The following is a 16093-nucleotide window of genomic DNA, read 5'->3' on the forward strand; positions in this document are numbered from 1 at the left end:
ATTACAAGATAAAATTTTTTATATGTAAGAAATAGAATGCACTGATTTCCCCTAAAGTTCTAATTTTCTAACTGGTCATCAGTCTGAGAATCCAGAATATTGAACAATATTTTGGATCAAATCATTTACTTCAGTGGTTCTTAATCCTGGCTGTACTTGAAATGAACTGAGGATTTTTGAGTTTGTGTTTTAATGATCACTTCTTGGGCCGTATCTCAGAATCTCAAGGATAAGAGATTGGAAAGAAGAGCAAGGCTAAGGAACACTTTGTTTTTATCTTTATCAGTGGACCAAAAGTCCACTCAGAAGGCATTAGAGTTGACCTAGCTGATTGACTGGTCACTTTATACCTCAGAGTGGCACATGTTGAATTAGCAGGGCATGTTATAAAAGCATTGGATTTCAGGCTCCCAGTTGTCTAAGAAGTGACAATAGATCTGGTCTCTGTCTCTCCTGCTTCTTTCACTCTGGAACCAGAGCTCCAGGAAAGGGAAGCTCCTACCTGGCCCCGCTCCTCTCCCTACTATTGGAAATATCCTACAGTTAGATGTTAAGGACATCAGGAAATCTTTAATCAGTGTAAATATGTTTTATGCTCCCTTTGTGACTTGCAAGTGTAGGTAAATTGACAGTTCCTTTCAAGCAAAGTATATTCCTACTGGCAAAATTATTAAAATCGACCATCAAACAGAAAAGACTCTTTATGTATTCCAACGATTCCATTGTTTCTCAGTTTTTCCTTGTCAGATAGTGGAATGAAGTAAAGCATTTTGGGAGAAGAGAAATATCAAATTGTTGTAGACAGGATCAAAATAATAAAGTGGCAAAGTCTTGAGTGTTCCTGCTCTTGTTTCATAGTCATTTGCTGTGATTTTTCTCCCTGAAACCAAATGGTAATGGAAATGTTTTCTGATCAGAGATTTCATTCAAGGAGTTATCTGAGGATAGCCCTGTGGCCTAGTGGTTAAGTTTGCACACTCTACTTTGGTGGCCCGGGGTTCGCTGTTTTGGGTCCTGGTTGCGGAACTATACACCACACATCAGGCCATGCTGTGGCGGCATCCCACATAGAAGAACTAGAATGACCTACAACTAGGGTATGCAGCTACGTACTGGGGCATTGGGCAGAAAAAAAAAAGAGGAAAATTGGCTACAGATGTTAGCTCGGGGTCAATCTACCTCACAGAAAGAAAAAAATGTTTATCTGCTTTATGAGCTAAAGATTTTGTTCTGATGAGTCATGAAAATTAAACTTCTCTAGAAGCAAATTATGTCTAATGTCAAGAAATAGCTATGGGCTCAGGATCCGCATAAATGAGTGAAAGAAATAATCATTGTGGATACATTGGGTGGTAACAGAGTCCTTTTTGATTTTCATAAAGCTGCTGTCTGTACCCTGTGAATGCTGCAGGATAAAAGAAATTGTTCTTCCATGAGATGCTGCATGTTCTGGCACTGCCTTTGTGATGCTTGTTCTCCTTCTGTATTTGTAATAGCAGTGGTTTCAAACTGGAGTGGGTGTTAGAATCATTTGGGCTCATTTAAAAAAATATAGATTCCTAGTGTTCATTACAAGACTACTAAATCTGAATACTCATGGGAAGAGTTCTACAGGTGATCCTGAAGCAATCAGCCTCACATTGTTCCAAAGATGGGAGGCAGTGGGACTGACAAATTGTTCAAGCATCAGATGTTGACAAAATAGAAGTTCAAATTTGTGTCTTTTATTTATTTGCCATGGTACACTGCAAAAGAATTTGTAATTCTCTGAGTTTAGTTTCTTTATTGTAAAACTGAACAAATAAACTTGCGAATGTGTAGATGTGAGGATTATATATAATCTGTGTACCAATGGCCTGGGTCATTGCATGGCATTTCATAGGCCATCCGTATGCGGCAGCTATAATCATCATCATACTCATGAATAAAATTCAGAAGTATTTAAAGCTGTGATGACTGAATAGAAATATAAAATATACGATGATAATATCAATCTGAATCATGCAAAAATATAGACGAATTGACTTCTTTTACTAAGATTTGCATTTTCTTTCCATTTCCCAGCTCTCAAAACTGTATGGCCCTGTGTTTACTCTGAATTTGGGCTTGGGGCCTGCCGTGGTGCTGCATGGATATGAAGCAGTGAAGGAAGCTCTGATTGATCTGAGAGAGTTTTCAGGAAGAGGTCATTTCTCAGCAGGTGAAAGAGCTAATAAAGGAAATGATAAGTGTATGTGTGCATATTCAGTATTGGTAATGGGGGTGGGGAAACATGAATTTAAAGATTTTCTCAGGAGAGCTTTGCCCAGCCCCAAGGCTGCCAAGTATCAGCTTCCTCTTTTTTTTTTTTTTAAAGATTGGCATCTGAGCTAACAACTGTTGCCAATCTTCTTTTTTTTCTGCTTTTTACCCCCAATCCCCCGAGTACATAGTTGCGTATTTTAGTTGTGGGTCCTTCTAGTCGTGGCATGTGGGACGCTGCCTCAGCATGGCCTGATGAGTGGTGCCATGTTCCTGCCCAGGATTCCAAAAGATAAAATCCTGGGCCACTGAGAGGAATGCGCAAACTTAACCACTTGGCCACGGGGCCAGCTCCCAGCTTCCCCTTCCTTGACGAGAATCTCCCTTTCAGTTTCTCTTTCCCCTCGGATAGGAATAGTATTCAGCAATAGGAAGAGATGGAATGAGATGCATCACTTTTCCCTCATGATCCTGAGGAATTTTGAGGTGGGAAATAGGAACATTGAGGATCGAGTTCAACAGGAAGCCTGCTGCCTTGTGGAAGAATTGAGAAAAACTAAGGTGAGTGATTCCATACTCTGTGACTCTGATCTTAACAGTCTGCTCTCTTGTATAACAACGTCCTTGAAAATATTTCATGGGTAGCCAAATCTTTCATTATGGGTAGTGGCTACCAGCCCTCAGGTAGAGGAGGGAGTGTATGTAGCAGGGAGCCAAGAGAGCTCTTGTGTGTATGTCTGCTTGTTGTGTGTGTACAATCATGACTGTGCATCCAGTGTGGGTATACAAGGTTGTTTAATCTCATTCTGTTGTTTATTTTCAAGTCATGGCATTATAAGAGTTGAAAGTTTTGAGCCTCAGTTTTCAGAAGAGTTAAACAGCATCGTTTCTTCCATAGCATAACTGTGGGTTACCCATATCAGAACTTCTCATCAGTGAATACTTGTCAAGTGAGAATAATCTTGCAAATCCTTATATTGATGAACCAGCTGACATGTGCTTTCACATAATTAGACTATAATTGTACTGTCAGGCTCACTGACAAGTCTGGGGGTTTCTTTCAATGTCCCTGCCTACACGTTACCAGTAATGGTGCTACCTGTGGTTTGTAATTTAATATATGGTTTTAATTGCTTTGGCATATCTTTGTGCAGTACTCATCAATTATAATGTTTGCATGAACAAAGTATGATTTAAAAACTGTCAGCATGAAAGTTACCCATTTCATATTACCCATTTCTCACTATACTGAGTTACACATTTTGTGAATATATATTCTACAGCATAATTCTGCAAAATACACAAATACCAAGTTGTATGATGATTTATTTAAGTAGACTTCAACTATTATTAATCCCTATCACTGACTGTAATTGGTTATGTTTCCAGTTTTGCTTAGCTTTTTCCCCTTCTTTATTGGATTTTGTGTTAAAATTTTATGGTAATTATGTACCTCCCACTGTGAGCTCTGCTAACCTATGAAGTGCTTGTTACAGTGACTCTCATTTTCTGCTTGGATTCCAAATTGCCCTGTTTATCTCCATTTATCTCCCAAATGAAGTGAAAGGAAAGACTGCAAGTCACATTTTACCTGTAAATCTCTCTCTCTCTCTCACGCACACATCCCCTAGATGTTGCAAATAAGTCTACACCTCCTTAGCTAAAATAAAACTGTTTTTGAAAGCTTAGACCCTGGAATATGTAAAGGAGCCTGCCATAGAAGTAGATAACTCTACAGATTTCCCATTATTCAATACCTTATTGTTTCCTCACATTATTTGTTATTCAAGTCACCTTTAAATAAATTTATAGAAGTGAATTTGGGGTCTTTTTATGTATAAAGTTTATTGACCATTTGATTACAATTTCATTTTTCAGATCCCCATGAAAAGAAAACCTTTCCTCTGCTTTAATTTACCTATAAAATAACAGAATTAACCAAAATGATGTTTAAATTTTTGAACTTATTTTATTGAGGTGTTATTGGCTTATAACATTGTGTAAATTTCACATGTACATTATTATCTGTTTCCATATAGTTTGCATCCTGTTCACAACCAATAGTCCAGTTTTTATCTGTTACTGTACATATATCCGCCTTTATCCCTTTCGCCCTTCCTCCAGCCTCTTCCCCTCTGGTACCCCTAATCTGTTCTCCTTATCCCTGAGTTTGTTTATCTTCCACATTTGAGTGAAATCATACAGTGTTTACCTTTCTCTGTCTGGCTTATTTTGCTTAGCATACTACCCTCAAGGTCCATCCATGTTGTTGTAAATGGCACAGTTTTGTCTTTTTTCATGGCCAGTAGTATTCCATTGTATACATGTACACTATATGTTCTTTATCCATTTATCTGTTGGTGGGCACTTGGGTTCCTTCCCCATCTTGGCTATTGTGAATAATGTTCACAATATTGTGACTAATGACTGGGATGCATAAATCTCTTTGAATTGTTGATTTCCTGTTTCTTTTGATAAATACCCAGTAGTAGGATAGTTGGATCACATGGTATTTCTATTTTCAAGTTTTTGAGAAATCTGCATCCCACCAGCACTGTATGAGGGTTCCCTTTTCTCCACATCCTCTCTAACATTTGTCATTTCTTGTATTGCTAATTATAGCCATTGTGACGGGTTTGAGATGATATCTCATTGTAGTTTTGATTTGCATTTCCCTGATAATTAGTGATGTTTAACATCTTTTCAAGTTCTTGTTGGCCATCTGTACATCTTTTTTGGAAAAACTTATATTCATATGCTCTGTGCATTTTTTGATCAGGTTGTTTGTTTTTTGTTGTTGAGTTGTATGAGATCTTTATATATTTTGGAAATAAATCCTTGCTGGACACAGGATTTGCAAATATTTTCTCCTAGTTGGTGGGTTATCTTTTTGTTCTGCTCATGGTCTACTTTCATTCTTTTGCATGGAGCTGTGCAGTTTTCCAAACACCGTTTATGGAAGAGACTCTCCTTTCTCCATTGTATGTTCTTGGCTCATTTGCTGAAGAATAGCTATCCATAGAAGCACGGTTTTATTTCCAGGCTTTCAATTCTGTTCCATTGATCTGTGTGTCTGTTTTTGTGCCAGTACCATGCTGTTTTTATTACTATAGCTTTGTAGTATACTTTGAAGTCTGGGATTGTGATCCCTCCAGCTCTGTTCTCTTTTCTGAGGATTTCTTTGGTTATTCAGTCTTTCGTAGTTTCATGTAAATTTTAAGATTCTTTGTTCTATTTCTGTCAGGAATCTCATTTGGATTCTGATTGGGATGCCATTGGATCTGTATATTGCTGTGGGTAATGCGGACATTTTGACTCAGTTTATTCTTCCAAAGAATGAACATGGAATATCTTTCCATTTGCTTATGTCATCTTCAATTTATTTCAATAATGTCTTATAGTTTTCAGTGTAAAAGTCTTTCACCTCCTGGGTTAAATTTATCCTTGTTATTTTATTCTTTTGGTTGCAATTGTAAATGGGATTGTATTCTTTACTTCTCTTTCTGCTAGTCCATTATTACTGTATGGAAATGCAACTGATTTTTGTATGTTGATTTTGTACCTGGCAATTTTGTTGTAGTGGTTGGTTATTTCTAATAGTTTTCTGGTGGATTCCACACACTTTTCTGTGTATAGATTGATGTCATCTGCAAGCAGTGAGAGTTTTACTTCTTCTTTTCCAATCTTGATCCCTTTTACTTCTTTTTCTTGCCTAATTGCTCTAACACTTCGAGTACTATGTTGAATAAGGGTGGTGAGAGTGGGCACCCTTGTCTTGTTCTTGTTCCCAGAGGCATGGCTTTCAGGTTTTCACTCTTGAGTATGATGTTGGCTGTGTGTTTGTCATATATTGCCTTTATTATGTTGAGGTTCTTTCCTTCTACACGCATTTTATTTCAAGTTTTGGGAGTTAGGATATCATTTGGATCTTGTCAAATGCTTTCTATGCATCTGTTGAGATGATCATGTGATTTTTTTATTTTTTATTTTGCTTATGTGGTGTCTCACGTTCATTAATTCACAGATGTTGAAACATGCTTGAATCCCTGAAACAAATCACTCTTGATCATGGTATATGACCCTTTTAATGTATTGTATCAATTTGCTAATATTTTGCTGAAGATTTTTGCACCTACGTTCATCATCAATATTAGCCTATAATTTTTTAGTTTTGGTCGTTCTTGTCTGGTTTGAGAATCAAGATAATGTTGGCCTTGTAGAATGAGTTAGGAAATGTCCCATCCCCTTAAATATTTTGGAATAGTTTGACAAGGATAGGTATTAAATTTTCTTTGAATGTTTTGTAGAATTCAGCAGAGAAGCCATCTAGTCCTGGACTTTTGTTTCTTGGGAGGTTTTTGATTACTGTTTCAATCTCCTTACTTGTGATTGGTCTATGCAGATTCTCTATTTCTTCTTGATTCATTTTTCGGAGATTGTATGATTCAAAGACTTTATAAATTTCTCTAGGTTATCCAATTTTTTGACATGTAAATTTTCATAGTATCTCTTAAAATCATTTCTATTTCTGGGGTATCCATTGTAATTTCTTTTCTTTCATTTCTGATTTTATTTGAGTCTTTTTTTCTTAATGAATCTGGCAAAGGGTTTGTCAATTTTGTTTATCTTCTCAAAGAACTATCTCTTAGCTACATTGATCCTTTGTTTTGTTTTTTACATCTCTATTTAATTTATTTCTCCTCTGATTTTTAGTGTTTACCTCCTTCTACTGACTTTGTGGGGGTTTTCCCCACCTTTTTCTAGTTCTCTTAGTTGTGGTTTAAGATTACTTATTTGAGATTTTTCTTGTTTGTTGAGGTAGGCCAGGATTGCTATAAATTTCTCTCTTTGTACTGCTTTTGCTGCATACCATACGAGTTGGTATGCTCTGTTTCACTAGGCATGCCCTCCTACCTGAAACAAAAAGGAAATGGTTTACAAATGTTTACAAAGCCTTGATCCATCAGATAGACAGACAGAAAAACTAGAAAATTTCAGTTATATATCAAAATAGGTTAGCAGTTAATTATAATCTAAAGGATAAAGGGAAAGAAAACATCAAAAATAAGTGTAACATGGGGCTGGCCCCGTGGCCGAGTGGTTAAGTTCGTGTGCTCTGCTGCAGGCGGCCCAGTGTTTCGTTGGTTCGAATCCTGGGCACGGACATGGCACTGCTCATCAAAACACGCTGAGGCAGCATCCCACATGCCACAACCAAAAGGACCCACAACGAAGAATACACAACTATACAATATACTGGAGGGCTTTGGGGAGAAAAAGGAAAAAAATAAAATCTTAAAAAAAAAAATAAGTGTAACCACTTTAATTTGGTCACAAACTCACAACACAAATAAAAATAATTTGTGACAACATAAACATAGATGGGGAAGTGGAAAGGGATGGAACCTGCATAGTGTAATGGAGATAAGAGGCTATCAGAAAAAGGAATATCTCATCTATGAGATTATTTATACAAACCTCATGGTAGCCACAAAACAAAAAATCAGAGCATAGTCACAAATCATAAATACAGTGAAAACTATCACAGAGAACCACCAAGCAGAAATGGCAGGCAGAAATACAAGGAAAAAGAAACAATAAAAATAAAGAACTGGAAAACAAGAGATAAAATGGCAATATGAAGCCCTCACATATCAATAATCACTCTAAATGTGACTGGATAGAATTCACCAATCAAAAGACACAGAATTCTGGATGGATTAAAAACAATACCGAACAATATACTTCCTCCAGGAAACACATCTCAGCCCTAAAGACAAACATAGGCTCAGAGTGAAGGAATGGAAGATGAATATCCGAGCAAATGGCAAGCAAAAGAAAGTGGGTGTGGCCATACTTATACCAGACAGAGCAGACTTCAAGATAAAAAAGTCAATGAGAGACAAAGAGGGGCAGGGTATAATGATAAAAGGGATTTACACCAAGAAGACATAACACCTGTTAATATATATGCGCCTAACACAGGAGCACCAAAGTATATAAAGCAACTATTAACAGAACTAAAGTGAGAAATTGACACCAAAACAATAATAGTAGGGTGCCTTAACACCCCACTTACATCAATAGGTAGATTATGAAAACAGAATGTTAACAAGGAAACAGTGACCCTAAATGAAATACTAGACCAGCTGGGACTTAATAGATATATTTAGAATATTTTGTCCCAAAATGGCAGAATAAGCATTCTTCTCAAGTGCACATGGAACATTCTCAAAGATGGACCACATGTCGGGAAACACGATGCTTAAATTTTATTTATTTTTAATTTTTTTCTTGAAGATTGTCACCTGAGCTAACATCTGTTGCCAATCTTCTTTTTTCCTTTCCTTCTTCTTCTCCCCAAGGACCCCCAGTACATAGTTGTATATTCTAGTTGTAAGTGCCTCTGGTCATGCCTTGTGGGACGTCACCTCAGCATGGCCTGATGAGTGGTGTCATGTCCTCACTGAGGATCCAAACTAGTGAAACCCTGGGCCACCGAAGCAGAGCACACAAACTTAACCACTCAGCCATGGGGCTGCCTCCTATTCTCATTTTTATATAAAAAATTTTTTTATTGTGGTAACATTGGTTTAGAACATTGTATACATTTCAGGTGTACATCGTTATATATTTCAATTTCTGTGTAGATTACACCATGTTCCCCACTCAAAGACTAATTACGATCCATTATCACACACATGTGCCTAATCACCCCTTTCACCCTTCCCCCTCCCTCCTTCCCCTCTGGTAATCACAAATCCAATCTTTGTTTCTATGTGTTTGTTGTTGTTTTTATTGCTGCCGACTAAATGAAAACACGAACACCAGTTGCTGTGCAGTAGTCTTCTCCCCCTCGAGCTCCTTGAGCTCTTTATTATTATAGCCTCTAAACAAAGCCGGCCTTTTGCCAAAGCAGTGAGTCAGCGACCTAAACCTGCGCAAGCATCCCACAATAATGACCTTTCCCCTACACATCTGTTCATAACAGGTTCCTTCATAATGTTTCAAACTCCCAAGGTCCCAGGCTTGCTCCTTTTGAGAAGCTGATAAAACATTCTTGTTTGCAAGCAATGTTTTCCCTGGGGCCTTGTGAGTTCACCAGGCAGAACATTCCGTTTGCAGAAAAGTCCAGCCAGTCTTGTGGATGCCTCGCGTGCAAGAACAACCACATTTCATGCCAGGTCTCCTTCATTTATCTTCTACTTATGAGGGAGATCATACGGTATTTGATTTTCACCCTTTGACTTTTTCACTGAGGATAATATACTCATGGTCCATCCATGTTGTCACAAATGGCTGGATTTCATCATTTCTTATGGCTGAGTAGTACTCCATTGTGTATATATACCACATCTTCTTTATTCATTCATCCCTTGATGGGTACCTAGGTTGCTTCCAAGTCTTGGCTATTGTGAATAATGCTGTGATGAACATAGGGGTGCATGTATCTTTATGCATTTGTGTTTTCATGTTCTTTGGATAAATACCCAGAAGTGAAATAGCTGGATCATGTGGTAGATCTATTCTTAATTTTTTTAAGACTCTGCATACTGTTTTCCATAGTGGCTACACCAATTTACACTCCCGTCAGCAGTGTATGAGAGTCCCCCTCTCTCCACATCTTCTCCAACACTTATTGTTTCCTGTCTTGTTAATTTTAGCCATTTTGATGGCAGTGAGGTGATAGCTCATTGTAGTTTTGGTTGCATTTCTCTGATAGCTAATGATGTTGAACATCTTTTCATGTGCCCATTGGCCATCTGAATATCTTCCAGTGATTTTATTTCTTTTTCCTCTTTTTTTTTTTGATAATTTTCTTATTCCTTTTTGTGGTCTTCTCTTTCCCACTTAAATAAATCACTTTAGCATTTCTTGTAAAACTGGTGTCTTGGGGCTAAACTCCTTTAATTTTTGCTTGTCTGGGAAACTCTTTATCCCTTTTCCATCCTGAATGATAACCTTCCCAGGTAGAGTATTTTTGGCTGTAGCTTTTTTCCTTTCAGCACTTTAAATTTATCATGCCACTCCTTTAAGGTTTCTGCTGAGAAGTCCACTGATAGCCTTATGGGGTTTCCTATGTATGTAACTTGTTTCCTTTATCTTGCATATTTTAGGTTTCTCTCTTCATTTTTAATTTTTGACATTTTAATTATAATGTGTCTTGCTGTGGACCTCTTTGGGTTTATCTTGTTTGATGCTTCCTGTGCTTCCTGTACCTGGATGACTCTTCCCTTCCTTAGGTTATGAATGTTTTCAGGTATTATTTCTTCAAATAGATTTCTGCCCCTTTGTCTCTCTCTTCTCCTTCTGGGTCACGTATAGTATGAATGTTAGTGTGGTTGATGTTGTTCCAGAGGTAACTTAGACTGTTCTCATTCTTTTTAATTCTTTTTTCTTTTATCTGTTCAGCTTGGGTGATTTCCTCTGGTCTTTAGTCCAGCTCACTGACCCATTCTTCTGTATCATCTACTCTGCTATTGAGTTCCTCTAGTGAGTTTTTCATTTCCAGTATTATATTCTTCTTTTCTGATTAGTTCTTTTTTATATTTTCCAATTCTTTGTTGATGTTCTGACTGTGCTCATCCATTCTTCTCCCAAGATCAGTGAGCATCCTTAGGACTTTTTGTTTGAAATCTTTGTCAGGTAGATTGTTTATTTCTCTTTCATTTAGTTCTTTTACTGGAGTTTTGTCCTGTTTCCTTACTCAGAGCATATTCCTTGCCTCCTGATTTTGCTTCTTCTCTGTGCTTATGTCTGTGTATTAGATGGGTCAGCTATGTCTCCTGATCTTTGAGAGGTGGCCTTATGTAAGAGACACCTTATGAGGCCCAGCAGTGTGCTTCCCTCTTGTCACCAGTTCCAAATGTTCCAGGAGTGACTCTTGTGTGGGCTATGTTTGTCCATCTGTTGTGGCAGGGTTACTCTTGCTGCAAATGCCCAGGGAGACTAGGCTATCCCCCTGGCCAGCTGGTTGTAATTTTCAGCAGTGTGTGGCTTCTCTGCACCCTTCTCTTTTTTTTTTCAGGCATGCAGACCCCCAGCACAGTTGGCTGCAAAGTCTAATAGCACATTCTTGTTGCAGTTTTTCTGTTAAGTGAGTAGGCCCCCAATGTGGCTGGTTGTGAGGCTCAGGTGCTTACAATTGCTGTAGGCCTCCAGCCTACAAGGCTGTTGTCAGTTCTCTCAAGATTGCAGCTGAGTGGGGCTAGCCCCAGGCATTGGAGTGCTCAATTTTTTCAGGCTCTGGAAGGTGGGACTGATCCCCTATGTGGCTGTTTGAGAAGCACAAGTCTTCTGCAGCTGACATCTCCCACCACCCATAGGGTCACACACACACTGTCAACACAGTCCTTCCCTGTGTGCACATCCTGATCCCCTGAAGTAGAAGCAGTTGCCTCACAGCAAAGGCCCCACACACTCCACCTACTCATCACACATGGTCTGCCCCACAGAAGCAGACCTGCTTGCCTTGTTTCGGAAGATCCAGGAACCCAGCCTATGCAGGCCTATAAGTTGCCTGAGGGCCTGCTGTTGGATGGGGCCACTCCCTAGGACAGGCTGCCTCTCCTGGCTGAGCTGGATTAAATTGATGCTCTAGTGGGTGGGGCAGACCCTGGGCTGACAGGCCAAGGGGAGAACTCCAAGGGCACCTGCCAGAGTATGTGTCAGCATTCTTGTACTAGGTCACAATAATGTCTACCACCAATATCTCAGTCCCTGGAGAGGTCTCGCCTCTCTCCAAGTAGCACCCAGAGCCTATCAGGTGAGTTTCTTTTCACCAAACGACTGTGCACCTTTCTTTCTGAGGATTTTAGTTTGCTTTCCAAAGTGGGTGAATTTGTACATGGGCCCTTTAAGAGCAAGCTTTTTTCCTCTTATGTCTGATAGCTCTTTTGGGGGTATTCCCCATTGTTGTTAGTAGCCAGCAAAGCCAGATATTATGAGACTCTTCTCAGTTGTGCTGAGTCCAAAGGATGCTCATAGCAATAATGCTCCCCCACTCAGGTCCCCCACTCCTCCAGGAAAGGCTGAATACCATAGGATTGCTTCTGGCCATCCATGAGACACCATGGCTAGTGAAGACAGTTTTTTTCCTCTCCAAAAAGGAATTTCTGCCTCTTCCACCTCATTCAGCACTGTCCCCTGTTGCAGGGATTCTTTTCATCCAGTTTTCAGTCCTCTCTCAGGGATAATTGTTCCCAGAGTAGTTGTAAATTGGTTGTTTCCACAGGAGGAGGTGAGCTCAAAGTTTGCCTAAACCACCATCTTGACACCCCTCTCAGGACCATGATATTTAAATTTCATATAATTTTTACATCACAAAATACTACGCTTCTTTTGTTTTTTTTTTTCAATTTTAAAATTCTTGGCTTATGGGCTGTACAAAAACAAGTGGCAGACTGGATTTGCATGGGCCATGGTTTGCTGACAACTGGTCTAAGACAACTTTCTGCAGTGATGGAAATGTTCTATATTTGTGCTGTCCAATAAAGTGGCTACTAGACACATAGGCTTATTGAGTGTCTGTAATGTGATTAATGCACCAGAAGAGCTAAATTTTTATTTACTTTTAATTAACTCAATTTAAATATAAAGAAAAATCTGTGGCCTATAGCTACTGCATTGGATAGCATTTCTAATTTTATTTTCCTAATATGGGGTTAGAAATCCCTCATCCGCAGCTTTGCAATACTAAAACTCCTGGAAATATAAATAAAATCTAAGGTTGGTGCAGTTTCATTGGACGGTCAAAACCTGACTTGAACTGAAGTGAATCGTTTATATTCTTACTTATTCCACTTTGTTTGAATATTTTTATTTTGCTCAAAAATATCCATGTGCTTGATTATATGGCATCACTCTACAATATTTTGGCAGTATTATAAATTCTATAGTGTATACATAATACTCCTTTTTAAAATATCAAACAATTCTGAAAGTGGAAATACATTAGAATCCATAGGTTTCATGTAAGGGATTGTATATATATGCCTTGAAGAAACCAAATGTTCAATTTTAATCAGCTGAAGCAGAAAAGTAGGAACAGGATAAAATTTTCTGCCTAGAGATAATCTTGTGATGGCTGATAAAATGTTTTTGGGAAAGGATGACTTCCTCTGAGTTATAGAATGGTCATTTGTATTTTATGTGCCCAGTTTATGCCTCTGTCAGTGGATAAAGGGGGACTACTGTATTTATTTTATTTCTATTGAGTTGTATGACTTCATTATATATTTTGGCTATTAACTCCTTATTGGATATATGGTTTTCAAATATTTTCTCCCACTTAATAGGTTGCCTTTTCATTTTGTGAATCACTTCCTTTGTTGTGCAGAATCTTTTTAGTGTGATTTAGTACTGTTGGGGAAGGTAGTCAAGTAGATGTGACTGACCCTTTGACTTGAGAGCTGGACCCAGGCAACTGGAGGCTCTTCTCCCTTCCCCTGTCCTTGGAATGTGTGCTCTGCTTGCCTTTACCGTACTAGCAGCTCCCCATGGATACAACTTGGAGATAGTGATGTGGTGTTGAGACCATCTGGACTGGGTAAATGACTGAACCCAGTTAAGGACTACTGTGTTTGTGATTGAATCCAGTTAAGGCTTCTCTATAAACTTTTAAGATTTGGTGGGCAGGTATGGATAATTACTGATCTTGTGGCCACCCAAGAAAAGCTTATAAATAAGTTCCCTTGCTTATTAAACCTGCAACCTACCAATCACCTGGAATGGTCTGCCTTTTTCTTCAGTCTCTCCTTGCCCTCCACATACAAAGACCAGTTTCAGATTATACCGGGAAGCTCCCAGGCCAGTTTCATGCACACGAGGTTCACTTGTTTATTACTGCTTTTATTGCTTGTGTGTTTGGTGTCATATTCAAAAAGTCATTACCAAGACCAATGTCAAGGAGGTTTTCTCTTATGTTTTCTTCTAGGAGTTCTATGGTTTGAGGTCTTGCATTTAAGTCTCTAATCCTTTTGAAATTAATTTTTGTGAGTGGTGTAAAATAGAGATCCAATTTCCTTTTTTTCCATGTGAATACCCATTTTCCAAACATCATTTGTTGAAGATCTATCCTTTCTATGTTGAGTGTTCTTTGTTCTCTTATCAAATGTTAATTGACAGTATATGAATGGGTTTATTGCTGGGCTCTCAGTTCTGTTCCATGAGTCTATGTAACTGTTTTTATGCCAGTACCATAATGTTTTTATTAATAGAGCTTTGTAATACAGTTTGAAATCAGGAAGTCTGATGCCTCCCGTTTTGTTCTTCATTCTCAGAATATCTTTGATATTTGGAGTCTTTTGAAGTTCCATACAAATTTTGGGGTTTTTTCCTATTTCTGTAAAAATGCCACTTGAATTTTCATAGGGATTGCGTCAAATCTATGGATTACTTTGGATAGCATGGACATTTTGACAATATTAATTTTTCCAATCCATGAACATGGAATATCTTTCCATTTATTTGTATCTTCTTTAATTTATTTTATTACAGTCTTACAGTTTTCAATATACAAATCTTTCACCCCCTTGCTTAAATTTACCCCTAAGTATTTTACTGTTTTTGATGCTATTGTACATGGGATGTTTTCTTCATTTTTTTCAGATGTTTTATTGTTAGTAATTAGAAATATAATTGATTTCTTTATGTTCATTTTTGTATTCTGCAACTTTAGTGAATTTATTGATTAGTTCTAACAATTTTCTTGCAGAGTCTTTAGTGTTTTCTACGTATAAGATCATGTCTTCTACAAACAGGATATTTTACTTCTTCATTTAGGATTTGGATGCCTTCTATTTGTTTTTCTTGCTGAATTGCTCTGGCTAGAACTTCCACTACTATTTTGAATAGGAGTGGTGAAAGTTAGCACTCTTGTCTTGTTCCTGATCTTTCACAATTGAGTATTCTAGCGATCTGTTTGTCACCTATGGTCTTTATTATGTTGAAATATGATTCCTCTATATCCCATTTGTAGAGAGTTTTTACCATGAAAGGGTGTTTAATTTTGTCAAATGCTTTTTCTGTGTCTATTGAGAGGCTATATAATTTTTATCCTTTCCTCTGATGCAGTCCTATACTTCACACAGAATTTCTTCACCCTTTTAAATTCTATTTTCTTTTTGCTCCTCTAACTGGCTAGTTTCAAAACCTTGTCTTCATGTTCATTAATTTTTTCTTCTGCATGTTTGAGTCTGCTGTGGAAACTCTGTGTTGAATTTTTCAATTCCAGTCTTTACAGTCTAGTTTCAGCAGATAAATACCTTCTCCTGTTCATTCCCCAGGCTTATGGAATTATCTCCAGAATCAGAGTGGTATGAGGGGAAGTTGGGTTATGAGCCTGTTGCTGGGTCTGCTGTGGGTTCTGTTGTTGGTGGGCTTGTTATCAGGAGCTCAGAAAGGCATGGATCCCCAGGTGGATGGGACCACCCCTAATCAGTAGGGTGCTGTTGGGACAATGGCCTGCTTCAGGGTCCAAATTTGGTTCCACTGACAGCAGGCTTCTTATCAGGTGCATGGATGGGTGTGCATCCTGGGAGATCCCTGGGAGGGCTCATGCTGGGTCACTGAGTTGCTCCCTGGATGGGCAGATCTGGCCTTGGACAGTGGCTGAGAGAGGCTGGAACTGTGTCCCAGTGCTGCTTTGGGTCTATAGACAAGATTGAGATATGCAGATTTGGTACTGGAGGAATGGATGGGCATGTCCTTCTCTGGGTCCCTAGGCAGGCTGGTCTGCTCCTTGACCATGGCTGTAGCAGTTTAAGCCTATTATAGGGTCCTTTCAGGATCTCTGGGGGGCAAAAATGGGATTGTCTCCTGCTGGTCCCTGGGTAGGCTGAACTGCTCTCTT

The 16093-nt window shown here is 38.6% G+C and overlaps 1 protein-coding gene across 1 annotated transcript in view; it reads left to right on the forward strand.

Annotated features, from left to right (window-relative positions):
- The first annotated feature begins 2628 nt into the window (after positions 1 to 2628).
- The window catches only part of CYP2C92 (cytochrome P450 2C92), a 78342-nt gene continuing 64877 nt past the window's right edge, over positions 2629 to 16093 (forward strand). Inside the window, exon 1 of the mRNA XM_070269453.1 lies at positions 2629 to 2802. Within this exon, the coding sequence (XP_070125554.1) occupies positions 2689 to 2802 (114 nt within the window). The 5' untranslated portion in view covers positions 2629 to 2688. The remainder of the gene's footprint in view (positions 2803 to 16093) is intronic.

The sequence above is a fragment of the Equus caballus genome, chromosome 1 (genome assembly GCF_041296265.1).
Source record: "Equus caballus isolate H_3958 breed thoroughbred chromosome 1, TB-T2T, whole genome shotgun sequence".
In the NCBI taxonomy this organism is placed as follows: Eukaryota; Metazoa; Chordata; class Mammalia; order Perissodactyla; family Equidae; genus Equus; species Equus caballus.